At 56.0% G+C, this 17,006-nt stretch overlaps 1 protein-coding gene and 1 long non-coding RNA gene across 2 annotated transcripts in view; one reads left to right on the top strand and one right to left on the bottom strand.

The window, feature by feature from the left end:
* The window catches only part of LOC139358720 (uncharacterized), a 34,960-nt gene extending 31,285 nt beyond the window's left edge, over positions 1-3,675 (top strand). Inside the window, exon 2 of the long non-coding RNA XR_011614112.1 lies at positions 2,057-3,675. This is a non-coding gene — a long non-coding RNA (uncharacterized lncRNA). The remainder of the gene's footprint in view (positions 1-2,056) is intronic.
* LOC105493971 (RASD family member 2) lies at positions 3,092-16,797 on the bottom strand. Its single transcript, XM_011762014.3, has 3 exons — positions 15,770-16,797; positions 9,966-10,245; positions 3,092-5,534 (listed from the first exon to the last, which is right to left on the bottom strand). The coding sequence occupies exons 2-3, from the start codon at positions 10,234-10,236 to the stop codon at positions 5,005-5,007; spliced, it is 801 nt and encodes a 266-aa protein (XP_011760316.2). The 5' UTR covers positions 10,237-10,245; positions 15,770-16,797; the 3' UTR covers positions 3,092-5,004.
* Positions 16,798-17,006: the final 209 nt, after the last annotated feature.

Here is a 17,006-nt window from a genome sequence, read left to right as displayed (position 1 = left end):
GGCATGCTCAGAGCCAATTTAAAGCAGCCTTGGGAGCCTAGAGCTGCTTTCTGATTTCATCTGCTAAGTGGAGCTTGTTTGAAGTCAGACCGCCCGTGGTGTCCCAAGGCTGGTCCATTGCATTAGGGTGGCTGCTTGGAGATAACCGACTGGTCAACCAGGTCCCTCCTCTTTTCCACAGTGGAGTCACTGCTGGGCATGGGGCCACCTAGCAAAGGACTGCATCTCTCAGGCCTTCTCATAGGTAGGTACAGTCACACGGCTGGGCTCTTGCCATTGCTAGAAAGCGGAAGTGATAAGTCCATCGCCCTGAAAACAGCAGGTGTACCTCTTCCACACTCTTTTCCCCTATTTCTTCTGCTGAACCTGAATGTTGCAGTGGCTTCAACCATGCAGATGGTGACAAGGTCCTAGAGATGGAAGAACCTGAAGACTGAAGAAACCAGGTGGAGCAGAGTGACTTCACCATGAAAAATAAGTTGGGTTCTTCTCTTGTGACAGCAGCTCAGCCTTTTATTGTGAGCAGAAGAGCACCCCATTTTCTGAGTTCCCTGAACCACATCCAGACACTGTACCCCAACTCACTGGACTCTCCCGCCAGAGAGCAACCCCTCAGCTGGCTCGGTTTTAACAGCCCTGGAGACAAAAATGTGCTTTGGAATCAGACATGGTTTCTCATCCAGCTCTGCTCCTTCCTGGCTGTGCAACTTTGGACAAGTGATTTAACCTCTCTGAACTCCATTCCCTCTTATCCAAAAAGGGATTCCAGCTAGCTCTGCCATGAGGATCCAATGAGAGGATGCAGGTAAAAAGCTCAGCACAGTGCTTGGCACAGAGTAAGGTCTTCGCAAAGGTCAGCTTCTTTCCCTTCCCCCATTCCCGGCAGCCTTCACTGCTGAGCCCCTGGCAGGCCTCCCATCAGCCCCCACCAAACCATGACGCAGACTGAAGTTTTTCTTTCGAGTAAGTGACAGGTTCAGGGAGGCGGAACAGAACAAGTACTTAGAGTTCACAGCACAGAATTCTTTGAAATCATAATCTCAATGCTCCCTTCCTAGGGTCGGGGGATTAGCCGGCTATCCTGGGCTTGGCTCTAAATGGTCTCACCGTGAAGGGAATTTTCCTACAATCTTAACCTACCTGCTGTCCCAGGGCTAAGGAGACACGTGTCTTTCTCCTCTGTGGCAGCCCGTCACTGTTAACCCCATTCCAGGGCAAGGACTGTGGGATGCAGGGAACAAGGAGTGGGGCTAGAGCTGGGGCTGGGGTGAGCATGTTCTGTTTGGTGATGATTGGAATGCTGTGAGTTATGCAATAGGAATATCAATTCCTTCTAGCAGAGACCATCAGGGCTGCGAGAGGCTGTTGGTGTGTATCCGGTCCTGATGCCTTCCTCCCGCCTCCCATTTACTCATGAAGAAAAGGAGGCCTGGGAGGGGACGAGACTTATTTGCAGACCCACATAGAGAAAGGGAGTGGCAGCGGCGGGCTGGGCTCCAGCGGGACACTGTGGAGTCCTGGCTTTGTGCACCAGCGCCCTTGTTATGGTGCAGCGCTGACTGCGATGCAGAAAGGAGCATTTGCCTCCATGCTTCATGTGTATGAGAACCAGGATCTAGAAAGTGTCCGAGGGACATGCCTCCCACACTGACCTTCTGTGGCTGGTGTGGGCAAAGGATTGGAGGGAAGCTGGGCTGCTAGATTATCAGAAGCTGGGAGAGGGGCCCCCAGGTAGGCAGAAGTTAGGAGATATGTCCCCAGGTAGGCAGAGGTTAGGAGCCGAGCCCCCAGGTAGGCAGAGACTAGAAGCAGGGTCCCCCAGGTAGGCAGAGGCTGAAAGCAGGGCCCCCAGATATGCAGAGGCTGGGAGTGGGGCCCCCAGGTAGGCAGAGGCTGTGAGTTCTCCAGCTCCCCACACCACGGACTTGCGTGGTCTTGCCTCCACCACTGCCTGGCTCTGTTTGTTTTGTGGATGTCTGTGCAGAGGTTGTGGCTTCTCAATGGACAATGTGGTTCCCAGTGGACCTTATACTGACTGTCTCTCAACCTCCTTTAGGGCCTGGCTCCCTGATCCTGCTGGTGGCATTTGCTGATCAAAAGAACAGACTGTTTCCACCTCCTGGATGCAAACTCTTTCTTCATCCAGACGGAGATCAGACAGCCTCTGGTGTTGAATCCCTGATCTGCCACTTCACCAGCTGTGCCATCTTGGACAAAATATGGAGCTCTCTGAACCTAAACGCTCAGATTGGGTGAACATGAGTGGGCTTCCTTCAGGGCTGGGTGATAGGATGGCGTGAGACCCGCCGGGTAAAACACACAGTGGACACTCATGACTTTCTCCTTTCCCTCTGCCCAGGGAAACCTCTCAGTCCCGGGGGCACGTTCGGTGTCGGTCAGGACCCAGACCTTCTCCCTCAGCCTCCACTTGCCATCCTCACCTACATCCTGTCTCACTTCACAGGAGGGCTCATGCTGTGAGCCCCGTGTCTACTGGGTTCCGTCCAGAATGCGGTCCAACAAATCCACCACACGCAGGTGGAGGCCGTGTCCTGGCCCCCGGGGTTGAGTCTAAGTGAGGCTGCCCACGCTCGGTATTTGAGGCCAGATAATTCTCAGTGCGGTGGGGGTGGAGGGGCAGCCTGTGCACTGGAGGATACTGAACGGTGTTCCTGGCCTCCACCTACCAGGTGAGAGCAGCAGCCCTAGCCCCAGGCTTGGAAAAGGTTTCCAGAGATTGCCAACTGTGCCCTGGAGGTGAAATTGCTGCTGTACAGGAACCATGAAGAACTAAGACACAGAGAACCTCCTGGAGCTAATGGTCCACAGGGGCCCCTCCTGTGTGGACACAGACACCTCGGTACACAAACCTGGAGGACCCAGGAGGACCAAGCTGAAGGAGAGCATCACCTTCCATCTGGGGGTCTTATCCCCCTCCCCCGACACTTAAACTTGAAGGTGGACTCAGTGCTGACCCTCAGGGCCAGGGCTCTCAGCGGGTGCATTTTGGGCGGGAAAGGCCAGCTTTGATCGGGGAGGGGGCACACCTCCTCTTGGAAACACGAAAAATACACATGGGCAAGGACACGGCTTTGTAACAAACTCACTTTTATTGATAGTGTACACGGAGATCCATGGCAGCGGGGCTGTGCCTGGGAGACAGCAGGCCACACACTGGTGCAGCCAAGGTGCCTGGTCTGCTCAGAGGGCTCAGGCGCGGGGTGGGGAAGAGGACAGAGGCGGGGTTGGAGCTGCTGCGTTCAGCACAGACGCAGGCAGGGGCCAAGGCTGAGATGCAGGTGCAGGTATGCAGAGCTGGGGCTGGAGCATGTGTACATCTGTGTGTACATCTGTGTGTACTTGTATATACATTGGCATGGGGTACACAATATCTACAGGGACCCTCACAGACTGATCTAGGGAGAGGGTTGAGGACAAGATGTCCCAAAGCCCTGAAGGCCCCAGGGGCCAAGCATCAAGAGAGGGGGCACATCGTGGTAGGTACCGAATGCCCAGCACTAGCTTGCTTCTGCCATCCACAGACTTGCTGTGTGACCTGGGGGAAGTTACTAACCCTCTCTGGACCTCAGAAAGACCCATTATATGATCACTAAGGTTCCTTAGGGCCCGAAAACTTCCATATGTTTAGAGAGATTAAAATACAAAATATACTTGTTAAGAGCTGATGACAAGGGCCTTTGGTTTATGGGTTCAAACCCACCATGCCTGAGTACATGGTTGGACCCAGCATAGCCCAATCCCGGGCACAAGGAGAAGACCTGCCCTGAGCTTTTCTGATGGACCCCTCCCAGGCTCAGTTCTGGGTCCCAGCTGCTCCTCCCTGCCTCCCCACCGCTGTGTGTGCAGAAGGTGGTGGGGCAGCAGGGGCCAGGGCTGGGGACCCTCTTGGTTTCCTAGGACACAGTGAACCCAGCACCCAGTAGGTGCTTAATAAATGCTTGAGGAATGAGTACAGTAGAGGACAGCCTGGTTCTAGGTAGAGCTGTACCCTGAACTTGCTAGGGGACAGGGTTGTGGCTTGGGGCTCATCATGTCCCCTCCGAGTCTCAGTGGTATCCTCTGTGAAATGGGAGCATTAAAAAAAGCAGCCCTGGCCTGTCCACCCCACGCTTGTGCAATTGTCTGTAAACCGTGGAGTTCAATGGCGGAGGTCAATGTCTAGGTGCAGACAGGCCATGGAAACCCTGTTTGGGAATAGAGGAGGAAGGCATCCCCAGAGGAGGCCGTGGATCTGAACTGGGTGAGGGCCTGGCCAAGAAGGGAGTCACTAGGCTTTTACAGTACAATGATTTCCATTTCTACTGCTATACATGACATGAAAACAGCTGCAACCACAACAAAGCACAACTGTCGGGCGGAGGGACCTGGGAGAGGAGGCTGAGGAACGTGGTCTAGGGGTGGGCGTGGTCTGGGAGGCGTGGCCACGCCCCCTTCAAACACACAGACGCCACTGGCTCAATGTCAGGGGCAGCTGGGGGCTAATTTGTGTGTGTGCTGGGGGTGGGAGGGGGTGCAGAGGCAGCTAACCCAGAGGGTAGGAGTTGCAGGGCTGGGAGAGAAGTTCTCCCAGCTGCCACCCAAACCAAGCTGGGTGTTATGCCAGGAGAGAGGAGACCTTTCTCATCTGGCCTTCCGTGTCCTTTGCATCCTGAGACTTGTCCCAGGAGGCTCCATATGACGCAGCAATCCTCACCCCCTGGGATCAACATTCCTTCCAACCCCAGGAGAGGAAGGTGTGAGGCTGCAGAGATGTGTCCTCCCACAGAGGAGCTGAAACCACCAAGGAGCTGTGGACAAGGGGACTCAGGAAAGCTGTGAGAAGGCAGACGGATGTGCGGAGGCCAGCGCCCGGGGGCCTCCAGTCTGTGCCTAAGGTCTGTGAACAAGACTGCTGCGGGGGCCTCGGTGGGGGGATGCGCACAGCGGGCATCTGGGGCCACCTCCCTGAAGGCACTGGCCAAGCCCCGCCCCAGCATCCCTCGCTCACTGGATGGTGCACTTGTCCCTCTCGCGGGCCTGGCCTTCTCGAAGGACCTTGGCCTTGATGTACTTGAGGTCACTGTTGACGCTGGGGCGGCGGGCGAAGGGCGAGACCATGCCATAGGCGTCCATCTCCTTGACGCGGCGCATGCAGAAGGGCCTGGGGTGGAAGGCGTCACCGTACTGCACGGAGATCTTGCGATGCAGGGCGGGGCTCATCTCGTGCGGCAGCTTGGCCATGCTGAAGAGCACGTAGAACATCTCGTCCACATTGGTGTTCTTCTTGGCCGACACCTCGAAGTAGGCGCAGTTCTCGTCGCCGGACACCAGCAGCTCGGCCTCGGTGGTGGGCACCTGGCGGCAAAGCTCGCCGTGGTCGTTCTTGTTGCCACAGATGACCATGGGCAGCTCTGCCGCCTCCTTGGTCTTGTTCTTCAGGCAGGACTTGACCTCTAGGATCTGCTTCTGGAGGCGCTTGACCTCATCGAAGGACTCCCGGTTATCCAGGCTGAACACCAGGATGAAGACATCCCCTGCAGGGAGAGAGCCCAGGCAGTGAGTTCACCGGCCAGCTGTGACGCCTGCCCTCCTCTGGCCACAGAACACCAGTCCTAACAGCTGGGAGTCACAGGTGCCCTGAAGCAGTTATGCGGCGTAACTGACTTAACCTACGCAGCGAGTCTTTGGGGTAGCTGCGATTATTCTCCCCGTTTTCCAGGGCAGGAAACTGAGGCTGAGGGGGTTGAAGCCTCTGTTCACAGTCGTATAGCTAACACGTGGACCACTTGGTTCAAATACAGTCAACTCACTTCACATTTCCTTGCAGGGCTGCAGAGGGGTGGGTGATTTGTGTGGACTGTGTTCAGATAATAAGAATCATTTCTATGAGCGCAGGTGGCCTGCCTGTTTTGCTCAATGCCTAGTTTGCATCTGGCCTCATCCACTTAGCTGCCAGCAGACTTGAGCAGATCACGAAACCTCTGTAACCTCAGTTTCTCTGTCTGTTTCATGCAGATGAAATATTACCTTGCAGGATAATTTTGAGAGTTATGCAAGATAATGAATGGAGAGTGGTACATGCTCAGTGGCCTCAGGTGTCAGTAACGATGAGAATGAAGGCCTACTGGGGGCCAAGCACCGGGTATGTGCTCCAGGCCCATTGTTCTCTTGATTCCTCACTATGCCTCTGTCAAGGAGATTTTGTTACCTTTGCGTTACAGGTGAGCAAACTGAGGCTCAGAAAGGGCATGCCGCCTGTCCAAGATCACACAGCTTCCGCGTGGCTAGGCTGAGATTTCTACCTGATTCTGTCCTCACCTAGCTAGTGCCTGGCACCCGGTGGATGCTCTCTGCTTCTCAAATAAATCATGGGATGAAAAAGTGAGCGCTGGCCTCCAAGGCCCACACTGCCTCCAGGATAACTCACCACATCACTCAAGGCAGGGTTGTGAATCTGAAACAGGGGCTGCTGTGGAGACGGTGGGGTGGTGAGGAGGCTGTCTGGACTGGTGCCTCCATCCCGATTTCCAGCTCTTAACAAGCACCTTCCTCACTTTTGCTTAAACTCCTTTTTTTCTTTCTTTTTTTTTTTTTGAGATGAAGTCTTGCTCTGAGGCCCAGGCTGGAGTGCAGTGGTGTGATCTTGGCTCACTGCAACTTCCGCCTCCTGGATTTAAGTGATTCTCCTGCCTCAGCCTCCGGAGCAGCTGGGATTTCAGGCGCCTGTCACCACGTCTGGCTTTTTTTTTTTTTTTTTTTTTTTTTTTTGAGACAGAGTTTCACTCTTGTTGCCCAGCCTGGAGTGCAATGGCGTGATCTCAGCTCACTGCAACCTCCGCCTCCCGGGTTCAAGCGATTCTCCTGCCTCAGCCTCCTGAGTAGCTGGGATTACAGGCGCCCTGTAATTTTGAGACCACACCTGGCTAATTTTTTGTATTTTTAGTAGACAGGGTTTCACTGTGTTAGCCAGGCTGGTCTCGAACTCCTGACCTCAAGAGATCTACCCACCTCGGCCTCCCAACGTGCTGGAATTACAGGCGTGAGCCACTGCATCCAACCACTTTTGCTCAAACTCTTGATAGCCTTGTGGTGTGACAAGATCCCTGTCTCACAGATGAGGAAACTGAGGCCCAGAGGAGTCAGCAACTGGCCCAAGTTCTCGAGAAGAGAAGCAAGCAGCTCCAGCTTCTGGCAGAACGGCTGCCACCTTCCTCTGCACCCCCAGAGCACATCATTTGCTCCCACTTCATGGCACATGGCACATTCAGAATGGTGTCCAGGCCAAGGGTGTGCTCCAAACAGTGAGCTCAGGCACAGAGGAGGGTTCCATCACCCACTCATCCTGGTCTCCCCAGGGCCTGGCACACAGTGTTCACCGAGGCAGGCTGAAGGGATGGGAGGTGATGGAAGAAACTGCAGTGTGGGCTCTTCTGAAAGGCACTTGCAAGGCAGCGTCAGCTTGGCAACTCTTCCTTCTTGGGCTGCCAAACCCCATCCCATTAGGCTAATCCGGGGCCCCTGAGGACTCGTGGCCTTGACATATTCAAATGCGATACTGCGATGCCAAGCATCAGAGATGCCTGTCTGGCAGCTGGAAGAAGAGCTGGTGGTGGAATTAATGGCTTTCAGAATTTCCTGAGCAGCAGGAAAATGAGGTTGAAAAAATGAGGTTCCACCAGGTTGGAAAATGAGGCACGGGTTGGTGTGTGAAAAAAACAAGCATCAGACAGATGTACTCAGAATGATATGCGCTGTAAAAAAGAGACAGACAAAAATACTCTCCATTGTGGGAATACAAATACGAATGCCAATGTAGTCACGGAGGCCCGGAAGGCTCCATGCCAGACTGCCAGGGTGGCCACCTCCAGGGCAGGGGCAGGAGCGTGGGATTGGGGACACGGGTCAAAGGGGCATTAGCTTTATCTGTAGCGTTTGCAGGAGGGTGTGTTTGTGTATTACTTGTGTCACTGAAAATTCATGCTGAAAATATGCACGTGCTTCCTCTCTACATCTCCCCTCTCTTTCCCTCTGTCATTAGCCTTATTCATAGCAGTGGGTACCCAGTCCCCTCCCCGAGGCTGAGAGGGCTGACACCAATGCAATACCCGTCACTGCTGGAAGCTCCTACTACAAGCCTTCTTGCAGTCCTCACAGCCTCCCTGCAGGGTATAAGCCCACTGTGTGGCTGGGGAGGCTGACTCAGACGGGATGCATGTGCCTCTGTTCACACATTTAAGCCAAGAGGCCCAGAGAGGATTCGAACACAAGTCGACCCAGGGCTCTCCTATCTACATGCCCCTTCTCCAGAACTGGGGGTGGAGTGGGGAGCTTGACTGCTATCTGGGTCAGATGCTCTGAAAAGCCAGCCTGGAAGAGAAAGCACTCAATGAGGGGCCACCCAGCAGCCTCAGTCTTGGCCTCGAGGCAGTGGCAGGGCTGGGCATAGCATGGGTTTCTCCATATAGAAGTATCTCAGTTGAAGGGTTATCTTAATGATGCCTAGAGAGTTGCCTGCTCACTCCTTCCCTTATCCCTGCTCAGCAACTTGAGGGGAGTGACTTGGGAAATGATTGTGTAGCTGGGAGTAGACCCACTACAAATGCTGACTCAACAGAAGACTCAGGGATTTATTGTGCACTTACTATCTGCTCACCAAGCGCCTTATGTATATTAATTCATTTAATTCTCACAGTGCCTTTAGGATGAGTGTTGATGCGATGCAACTTTACATGAGAATGCTGAGACACAAAGAGATAAAATCCCTTGCCTCGAGGTACAAAGCCGGGAAGCAGCAGAACCAGGACTCAGACCCAGGTGCTGGGTCCCGGGCTTGTCCTCTTAGTTACCATGCTAATGCAGTGTAAACGAGTGCACAGCCCCTCAGCTCCACTCACCCTTTCTTCCCCCTCACCCCCGCCCCCCACAACCTCCCTGTCCCTCCTCACCCCTCCCAGCAGGGCTGAGAGGCTGCGGTGTGGCTTTGTCTGAAAGCACAAGAGCAGACTCCCTTTTCGAGCTGTGCTGCCATTGGAGTGAGTTACTTAACCTCTCTGGGCTTCGGTTTCCTCACTTGTAAAAAGGGAACGAATAACTATTTGTGAGGGCTAAATAACTACATGCCGGACAAGGGGGCTCACGCCTGTAATCCCAGTACTTTGGGAGGCCGAGGTGGGCAGATCACGAGGTCGGGAGATCAAGACCATCCTGGCTAACATGGTGAAACCCCATCTCTACTAAAAAGACAAAAGTTAGCCAGGCGTGGTGGCACGTGCCTGTAGTCCCAGCTACTTGGGGGGCTGAGGCAGGAGAATCGCTTGGACCCGGGAGGCGGAGGTTGAAGTGAGCTAAGATCGCACCACTGTACTCCAGCCTGGGTGACAGAGCGAGACTCCGTCTCAAAAAAAATAAAATAAAATACACTACATGCCAAGCTCTAAGAACAGGGTCAGGCCCATAGCTTCTGATAAGTGTCAGCTACTGCCATCACCGTCACTATTACTATGACCAAGCCCCCTTCCCTTTGGTGACCACTGCCAGGATCCTGCCCTTACCTCTCTAGGAGGTGGCAAAGGCCTGGGGTGTGGGAGACCTGAGCCCCGAGGACTGACTGTGGGCCCCGGAGCTCTGGTGCGTGATCTCCTAGAGGAGGAAAGCAGCAGCCAGGGCATCATTCTGTTCGCTAGAAAGGAATATCCCTGGGGCATGCTGGTATCAGCTCCTGATCTGGAAGGCGGCCCCGACAGCCATGAGTAATCGATCCGGAGTCTAACAGAATGGAATTGGGGGGCCCAGACTCCATCACTAGTTCTAGCAAGTGGCAAAATCTCTCCGAGCCTCACTGTGCAGGGATGACGCCTGTCTCAGATGATGGCTATGCAAGTACTATGCAAACTGCCAAGTGCCCAGCACACTCCACACCCATGCCCCGGCCCTGCCACCCCAGCCCAAGCACCGGTGGGCCTCACCTGTGAGGATGGAGAGTCTGCGCATGGCGGGGAAGGGGTGGTTGCCGGAGGTATCCAGGATGTCCAGCTGGTACATGTCGCCGCGGATGTTGTACACCTTGCGGTGGAAGTCCTCGATGGTGGGTGTGTACTGGTCCTCGAAGCGCCCATTGAGAAAGCGAGACACAATGGAGCTCTTGCCCACCCGAGAGGCGCCCAGCACCACCATACGGTATGAGTTCTTGGCGGGCACACTGAGCGTGCAGTTCCCGCTGGACAAAGTCTTCATCATGGCTCGGGGCTGTGATAAAGCGAGAGCAGCAGACGTCAGGGGACCCTCGACCTGGCCCTGCCACCTCTTGTTAGAGGCCTTGGCCTCCTCTCTAGGGCCTCTGTCTAGGTCAATGGGAACCTCCGACGAGGTTCTAAGGGGCCTTGGAGTTCTACCCTCTCATTCATTCATGCCCTCTTCTTTACTCCTTCCTTCATCCACTCACTCACTTACCGTCCGTTCATTCATCCTTTCGTTTATGCAAGCCCCGGACTCCTGGGATTTGAATCCTTGCCTTCCCTCTAGCTACTGACCTTGGGCAAGTAGCTTAACCTCTCTAGAAGTCACTTTTCTCATCTACAAAATGAGCCCAAGTCATAGAGTTGTTGCAAAAGGCTCAGCACATGGTGAAATCTCAAAAAGGGTATCTATCGTGAGAATCCGTTCTTTCCCTGGTTCATCCATCTGGCTTTCCAGGAGCCTGTGAGTCTAGGATAAGACACGGGGAAGGCACTAGCATGCATTTCTTAAGCCTGAGGCAGGAAGCGGTTCTGTGGTCATTCAGCCCTCCTGGGAAGAAGGGAAGGCTAGGTCCACACCACATGCTCCAAGCTGGATGCCTGGGGTTGCTCCTGCAGCCACCCACCTTTAGACCTGTGCTCTGCATCTGGCGGGCTCCCTCCGCTCCATGGCCTCCCGGATATTTTTGCCTCCCAGGCCCTAGGTGTTTACTTGCCTCCAGGAGACCCAGAGGCCCGGAGTAGAGGATGTGGAATGGGGAATAACTCATGGCTGGCTCAAGTTTCCCGCCCAACTCCAAAGGTTAATGGTTCTGGGGCAAACCCAGAGCTTTCTATGGGAGCCTCTTGACCTCATGAAAGAGGCCGACATGGATCCAAGCTCTTGTATAAGCAAACCCACAGGCTCCACCAGGCTCCTCCCAAAGGCTCTTTACAGCCCAGCCCTCCTTCCTTTCCTACCTCAGTGCCCACCAGAATCCCCACCCCAGAACCCCTGACCCCAGTCACCCTAGTTAGTTTGAGCTCTGCTGAGATCGGCCTGCACTCCTTTGCTCATGCCACCCCTCTGCAGAACACCCTCCTCCCCTTAAGTTTCAGGATCTGGCTCAAGTGCCACCTGCTCTCTGAAGGCCTCTCTGATGTCCCCACCCTAGCAGGAATCCCTCCTCTCTTTTCAGCTCCTGAACTGCAGATGGGCACAGGCCTGCTGAAATGTCAATTCCCTCGGTCCTCTGCAGGCTGCCACAGGTTGTGCAGGTTGGCCACTGCACAAGGCACATGGCTGGGTGGGCAAGTGGGGGCTGCATCCCAGAGGTGGGGGCTGCATCCCAGAGGAAGGGGCATTTTGTGTAGAGGAAGACGCATTGTTTTTAAATTCACACAAAAAGCTGTATGTGCCCATACTTGGTCCCCACCCCAGGATGCCCCAAGTCGGTTTCCTTGAGTGCCTCCTCCATTAACCCAAGGTGCTTTCCAACACCATCGCTTCCTGGCTATCATGATGCTAAGGTCTGAGATGGCCACTCGAGGTGGAGAGGTTGCCTGCATGTGAGTCCCTGGCACACATCTGGATCTGCTCACCCTGCCCAACTACCAGCCTCTGTGCAGGAAACCGCCTCTCAAAAATACCTTTGTTATAAGTCCTGATTGGTGGTATTTGCCAATTTCCATGGCGTAAATGCTCCCACCACGGTCAATTCTAAGCTACCAATGTGACTTCGATGAATGAATCACAAAGGGACGCACACAATAAGCCAGCTCAGCACATGGCGGACCCCAGGCCTGGAGCCACAAGGACGGCAACTGCTGCCACTTGAGCCCATGCAGTGTGCCAAGCCCCGCACTAAGTATAGAAATAATCATAGCTGGCATTTATTTTGCAGCTAAAATATGCCAGAGTGTTCTAAGTGCTGCACACATGTTAACCTATTTCTCCCTTCAGTAACCCCAGAAAACAGGTGGTGTTATTCTCCAATTTACAGATGAGGCAACTGAGGCACAGAGAGGTTAAATTACTTGCTTACAGTTGCACAGCCAGTAACCAGCAGAGGAGAGGTTTGATCCCCGGTGGTCTGCTCCGAGCTCAGAAGGCTCTGTGACTAGCCTACTTGGTTAATAAGGGAGCCTGGGCAGTAGTTCAAGCCTAAGACCCCCACGTCCCCCACCCAGCTCCCACCTACAGCTGTCTTTGAATTTATCCCACAAAACTGCCATGCCATGTACACAGCAGGGGCTCAATAAACGGTCTGTGTATTCATCAAATGGTAAATGGCTCTCTCTTTGGGTTTGCCTGAAGCCCCCCTCTGGGACCTTCTTTCCTCAGCCTCAACCACCTGACTGGCCCAGGGGCCGTGCTAAGGAGGGCCCTCCCCTAGGGCAGCCCTGATGAGGTGCCCAGGGCATACGTGCGGGAGGCAGGAAGTGAGAGAGAGGAGGGTGGAGAGAGGGCTGCCAGACCACAGCAGGGGAGCCCTTCTCAGTCTCTGCCGGGGAGCCCTTCTCAGTCTCTGCCAGGCTGTCTCAGCCAGCCTGGGCCTTCAGCAGAGATGGGGGGGAAAGAAGCCCTACCCCATGACAGCCCCCTCCCCAAGTCCCTCTGCAGACAGCTTGACTCTGCTGGTGGTCACTTCTGTCTAGACAGGACGGGAAAGGGGCCAGAAGCTCCCAGGGATAGTATGTGTCTCCATCACTGCCCTGCCCAGCCTCCAGCCCAGAGCTTGGTACAGACGAGCTGATAGCAATGACTTAATGAGCTTCAGGGAGTCAGAGAGAGGAGGCAGGAGTCAAAGAGGCAGAGAATCAGAGAGAGGAGGCAGGGAGTCAAAGAGAGGAGGCAGGGAGTCAGAGAGAGGAGGCAGGGAGTCAAAGAGGCAGGGAATCAGAGAAAGGAGGCAAGGAGTCAAAGAGAGGAGGCAGAGGGTCAAAGAGGCAGGGAATCAGAGAGAGGAGGCAGGGAGTCAGAGAGAGCAGGCAGGGAATCAGAGAGAGGAGGCAGGGAGTCAAAGAGAGGAGGCAAGGAGTCAAAGAGGCAGGGAATCAGAGAGAGGAGGCAGGGAATCAGAGAGAGGAGGCAGGGAGTCAGAGAGAGGAGGCAGGGAGACAGAGAGGGGAGGCAGGGAGTCAGACAGAGGAGGCAGGGAGTCAGACAGAGGAGGGAGGGAGACAGAGAGAGGAGGCAGGGAGTCAGAAAGAGGAGGCCAGGTGTCAGAGAGGAGGCAAAGGGTCAGAGAGAGGAGGCAAGGTGACAGATAGAGGAAGCAAGGAGTCAGAAATAAGAGACAGGGAATCAGGGAGGGCAAAAAAGGAGAAAAAAAATCCTCTGTGGTTTTTATCTCTGAGAGAAGACTGATTCTTCACATGGCCTGAGCCACGTGGGGCTGTGTGAGACATCTGGACACCTGGACGCCAGGTGACAGTGCCTCTGTGGGCTCTGCCTCCTGCCTCCACATCTTTCTTCCCTCTCCTCCCCCAGAGGTGGCACCATGGGCACCCTTGTGGGCACGTCTCTCCTCTGCAGCCTGTTCTCCCTTCTCCATCCTTAGCCAGGCTGACCTCACACAGCAAGGAGCAGACAGGGATGAGTTCGAAGGGCCCTTTGGGAATTTGGAGTCCAATATCAATAACTGAATGGATTTCAGGAAGTCAGAGAGAGGAGGCAGGGAATCAGAGAGGGGAAGTAGGGAATCAGAGAGACGAGGCGCTGAGAGGCAGGAAATTCAACAGAGACCCCCTAACAACACAGGTATCCGAATGCACATACTGTGACTACTGACCCCGCCACAGGGCCATTCTGAGGACAGGTGGAAGCCAGAAAGTTCCCAGAGCAGAGATGAGGGGGCGCCATCCTGGGGGCACAGTAATCACAGCCAGGAAGGCATCCATCAGCCCACTTAACTGATGGGGACGTTGACGCTCAGAGAGGTTAAGTCACTTGCCCCACTTGACACAGCAGATGACTAGCTGGGCTGGGATCAGAACCAGGTTGTTTGGCTCCAAAGTCTGGGCTCTTAACTCTATGAAAACCCACTCCTGGCCAAAACCGGTCTTTTCCAAAACACTGTCTATCTCAGTGAAGCCTCAGCTGGCGTCATGCTGGGGGATGACCCCTGAGACATATTATATTCTCACTCCTTCTCTCCCTGTAGGCAGCAGAGCGGAAAGGGGGCAGGCACCTCCCAGGATTCTCCCCCAACCCTGCCAGCCACCTCCGAGCAAGTGCACCTGTGGATTCAACACTTCTTCTCCCTTAAGCCTGTCCCCCAGGGCCTGCCTGGAAGATGAAAGAGTCACACAGGCACAGGCAGCGGGACAAGAGTCTGGACGTGTTCTCCCGGTGTATGCCCCAGAGCCTGTTTCACTGCACTGCCCCTCCTCCACCCCCCATGCCTCCTCCATCAGCGCACACTCAGCCTCTCTGGACACGCACATTGCCGTCACTGGCCTCCAGCTGCCGCTCTGAGAGTCCAGGGGCTTGGCAAAGCCAACCCCACCACCCTTGGCAGCTCAGGTGGTAGAAGGTAGGCAGGCATCCGCTTCCGGCAGGCCAGCTCTGCCTCTCACCAGCCCGGCAGCCCTGGGCAAATGACTTGGCTCCCTGGGGCTCAGATTATTCCTCTGTTAATGGTAAGAAACAAACTCCCTGTGTGGCCCTGGGCTTCCAATAAGTCTGGAGGCTGACCCAGCTCCTGAGCCACAGCAAACCTGAACACATGCTGGGTTCTCTTCTTCGTGGCACTTTATCTTGGCAGCCGTGGGGCTGCCCAGTGAGGCTGGACTGGAATGCAGGCGCAGGTCTTGCAGGGAACCCATCTTGTCTCTGACACCACGGGAGGCCTGAGTCACCAGCTCCTGACCTGGCTGCTCCCTCCCAGCCTGGCTTCCCACCTTCCATGAGGTCTTGGACAACATCCCTTGTCATCCTCCCAGTGCTGGGGACAAGAGGAGGGGAGGGCACAGAGAGGCCTCCAGAGCTGCCTTCTGGGCCCTCCAAGACAGCTAAGTTACAGGAAACCCCTCCTGGGAAGGGGATCATTCAGGAAACTCACTCAGCACCAACCCAGAAAAAGCTCAAGAACTCTGGATAAGGAAGGCACTTCTTAATCTTCCTTCCCCACCTCCAGGTATGCAGGCTGCAGCCAGCTCCAGAAGGGGGACAGGAGTGTTTGGGGAAGTTGACTCGTCTTCCCTGAGCCCCGGTTTCCTCCTATTTAAATGGGCTATTACTCTAGCTCTTTAAATGGAAAGCCTCTGGCACCAAAACTAGAACATAGTAGAAGCTCAATAAATCTTTCTTTCCTGGGATAAGTAAAGGGTATAGCACCCAGTTTGACACATATAGTAGGTGCTCAACGAATTTAATTTTCTCCGGGTATGTAAAGTTGCCAGACGATCCCGGCACACAGTAGGTGCTCAATCAATTTCACTTTCTCTGGTCATCTAAGGAATCACTGAGCTTTCCTCCTCCAAGCCTCTACCCTTTCTTCCCGGCTGCTCCACTTCCCCCAGATCCCCAGCTCTACTGGGGTGTCTCCTACCTGGGAGTGGCGGGCCCGGCCTCTGGCACGGCTGGGAGAGCTGCCTGGAAGCGCTGAGAGCTGCGGGGAGCCGCCTGCTGCTCCAGCCGCCGAGCCTCCCAGACTCTGTGGTGACTCCCGGGTCACTGCGCGGGGATCCTCCCCTGCGCGGCTCGGGACGCCGGGCTGGGCGCGGCCGGGCAAGGAGGCGCAAGGGGCAGGTGCCCCATGGGTGGGCTCCGAGGGCTCGGCGGGGCCCGGGCAGGGGGCGGGCTCCGGCTCGCCGCCGCCGGCCCTGCCCTGCCCCGAGCCGGGAGCCTCCTGCTGAGCCAGGTGCCCGGAGGCTTGGGGACGTCCGATCCGGGGGTCCCCGCCTGCGGCTCTGGGGTTGGGAGCGGAGAGGTAGGGGCGACTCCGGTGATGAAGGAGCAGCCTCTAGAGACTCGGGGAGGGGGATCCTTTGGAGGTGACTGTGGGTGCGTGTCCCGGGTGGGCGAAACCTCCTGGTCGCCTATGCCACCTTCTCCGCCTGCTCCAAAGGAGGTCGCTCGGATCGGGGGTATCGGGCTGCGGGGCTCGGCCGCGGCCTCCTCCTCTGCCCGCGTCTGTGCAGCTCTCCCCGCGCTGGAGCGACGGCTTCTTTCTCCCCGCGCGGCGACGCCAGCAGCTGAAGGAGGAGCAGGGCGCTCTGCTCTGCTCTGCGCGCGTGTGGGAGGGGGCCTTGAACGCCGCCCCAAGGTTTCGCAGCTCCAAGTTAGCACCAACCCAGCTCCTCCTCCTCCTTCACCTCCTCCTGTCCCCAGATGAGGAGAACTTTGTGTGTGGCCCTGGGTTCTCCCTCCTTCCCCCTCTCGCAGGCAGATGCCCCACTGTCACCCGCAGGGTGAAGAGGTCGCTGATCCCTCCGAAAGGTGGCAGAACCTCAGGCTCCTGATGGCGGTACCAGCGGCGCCCTCCCGCGCCCCTGCAAGCGTCGCCCACCTGCTCCTTCGGCCCCCAGCGAGCAGCGCCTCCCGCAGCCCAGCGCCAGCGTCTGCTCTCCAGAGCCGGCTCGCCCCCTCCACCCCGGCGCCCCGCCCCGCCCCGGCGCCCGGCCAATGGGAGGCGGGTCCCGCGGCCCGGCCCCGCCCACCCCGTTCGCAGCCTCAGGGGCGCCGCAGTCTGCGGTTCCGCGTGTCCCGGCGCGTGGGGCCGGGGCCGCTGGGCGCGCGCACCTTGCCCAGAAGCCGGCACGGGCCTCGGAGGCTGACGTCTGCGC

The sequence above is a fragment of the Macaca nemestrina genome, chromosome 15 (assembly GCF_043159975.1).
Source record: "Macaca nemestrina isolate mMacNem1 chromosome 15, mMacNem.hap1, whole genome shotgun sequence".
Taxonomy (NCBI): Eukaryota; Metazoa; Chordata; class Mammalia; order Primates; family Cercopithecidae; genus Macaca; species Macaca nemestrina.
This window is presented reverse-complemented; position numbering and strand designations above follow the sequence as displayed.

Bases quoted from the DNA above. Each gene is read 5' to 3' on its own strand.
- LOC105493971 (XM_011762014.3), bottom strand. From the start codon at position 10,236: ATGATGAAGACTTTGTCCAGCGGGAACTGCACGCTCAGTGTGCCCGCC. The intron at 5,535-9,965 runs GTGAGGCCCACC...CTCTCCCTGCAG, and splicing joins CAGACTCTCCATCCTCACAG to GGGATGTCTTCATCCTGGTG.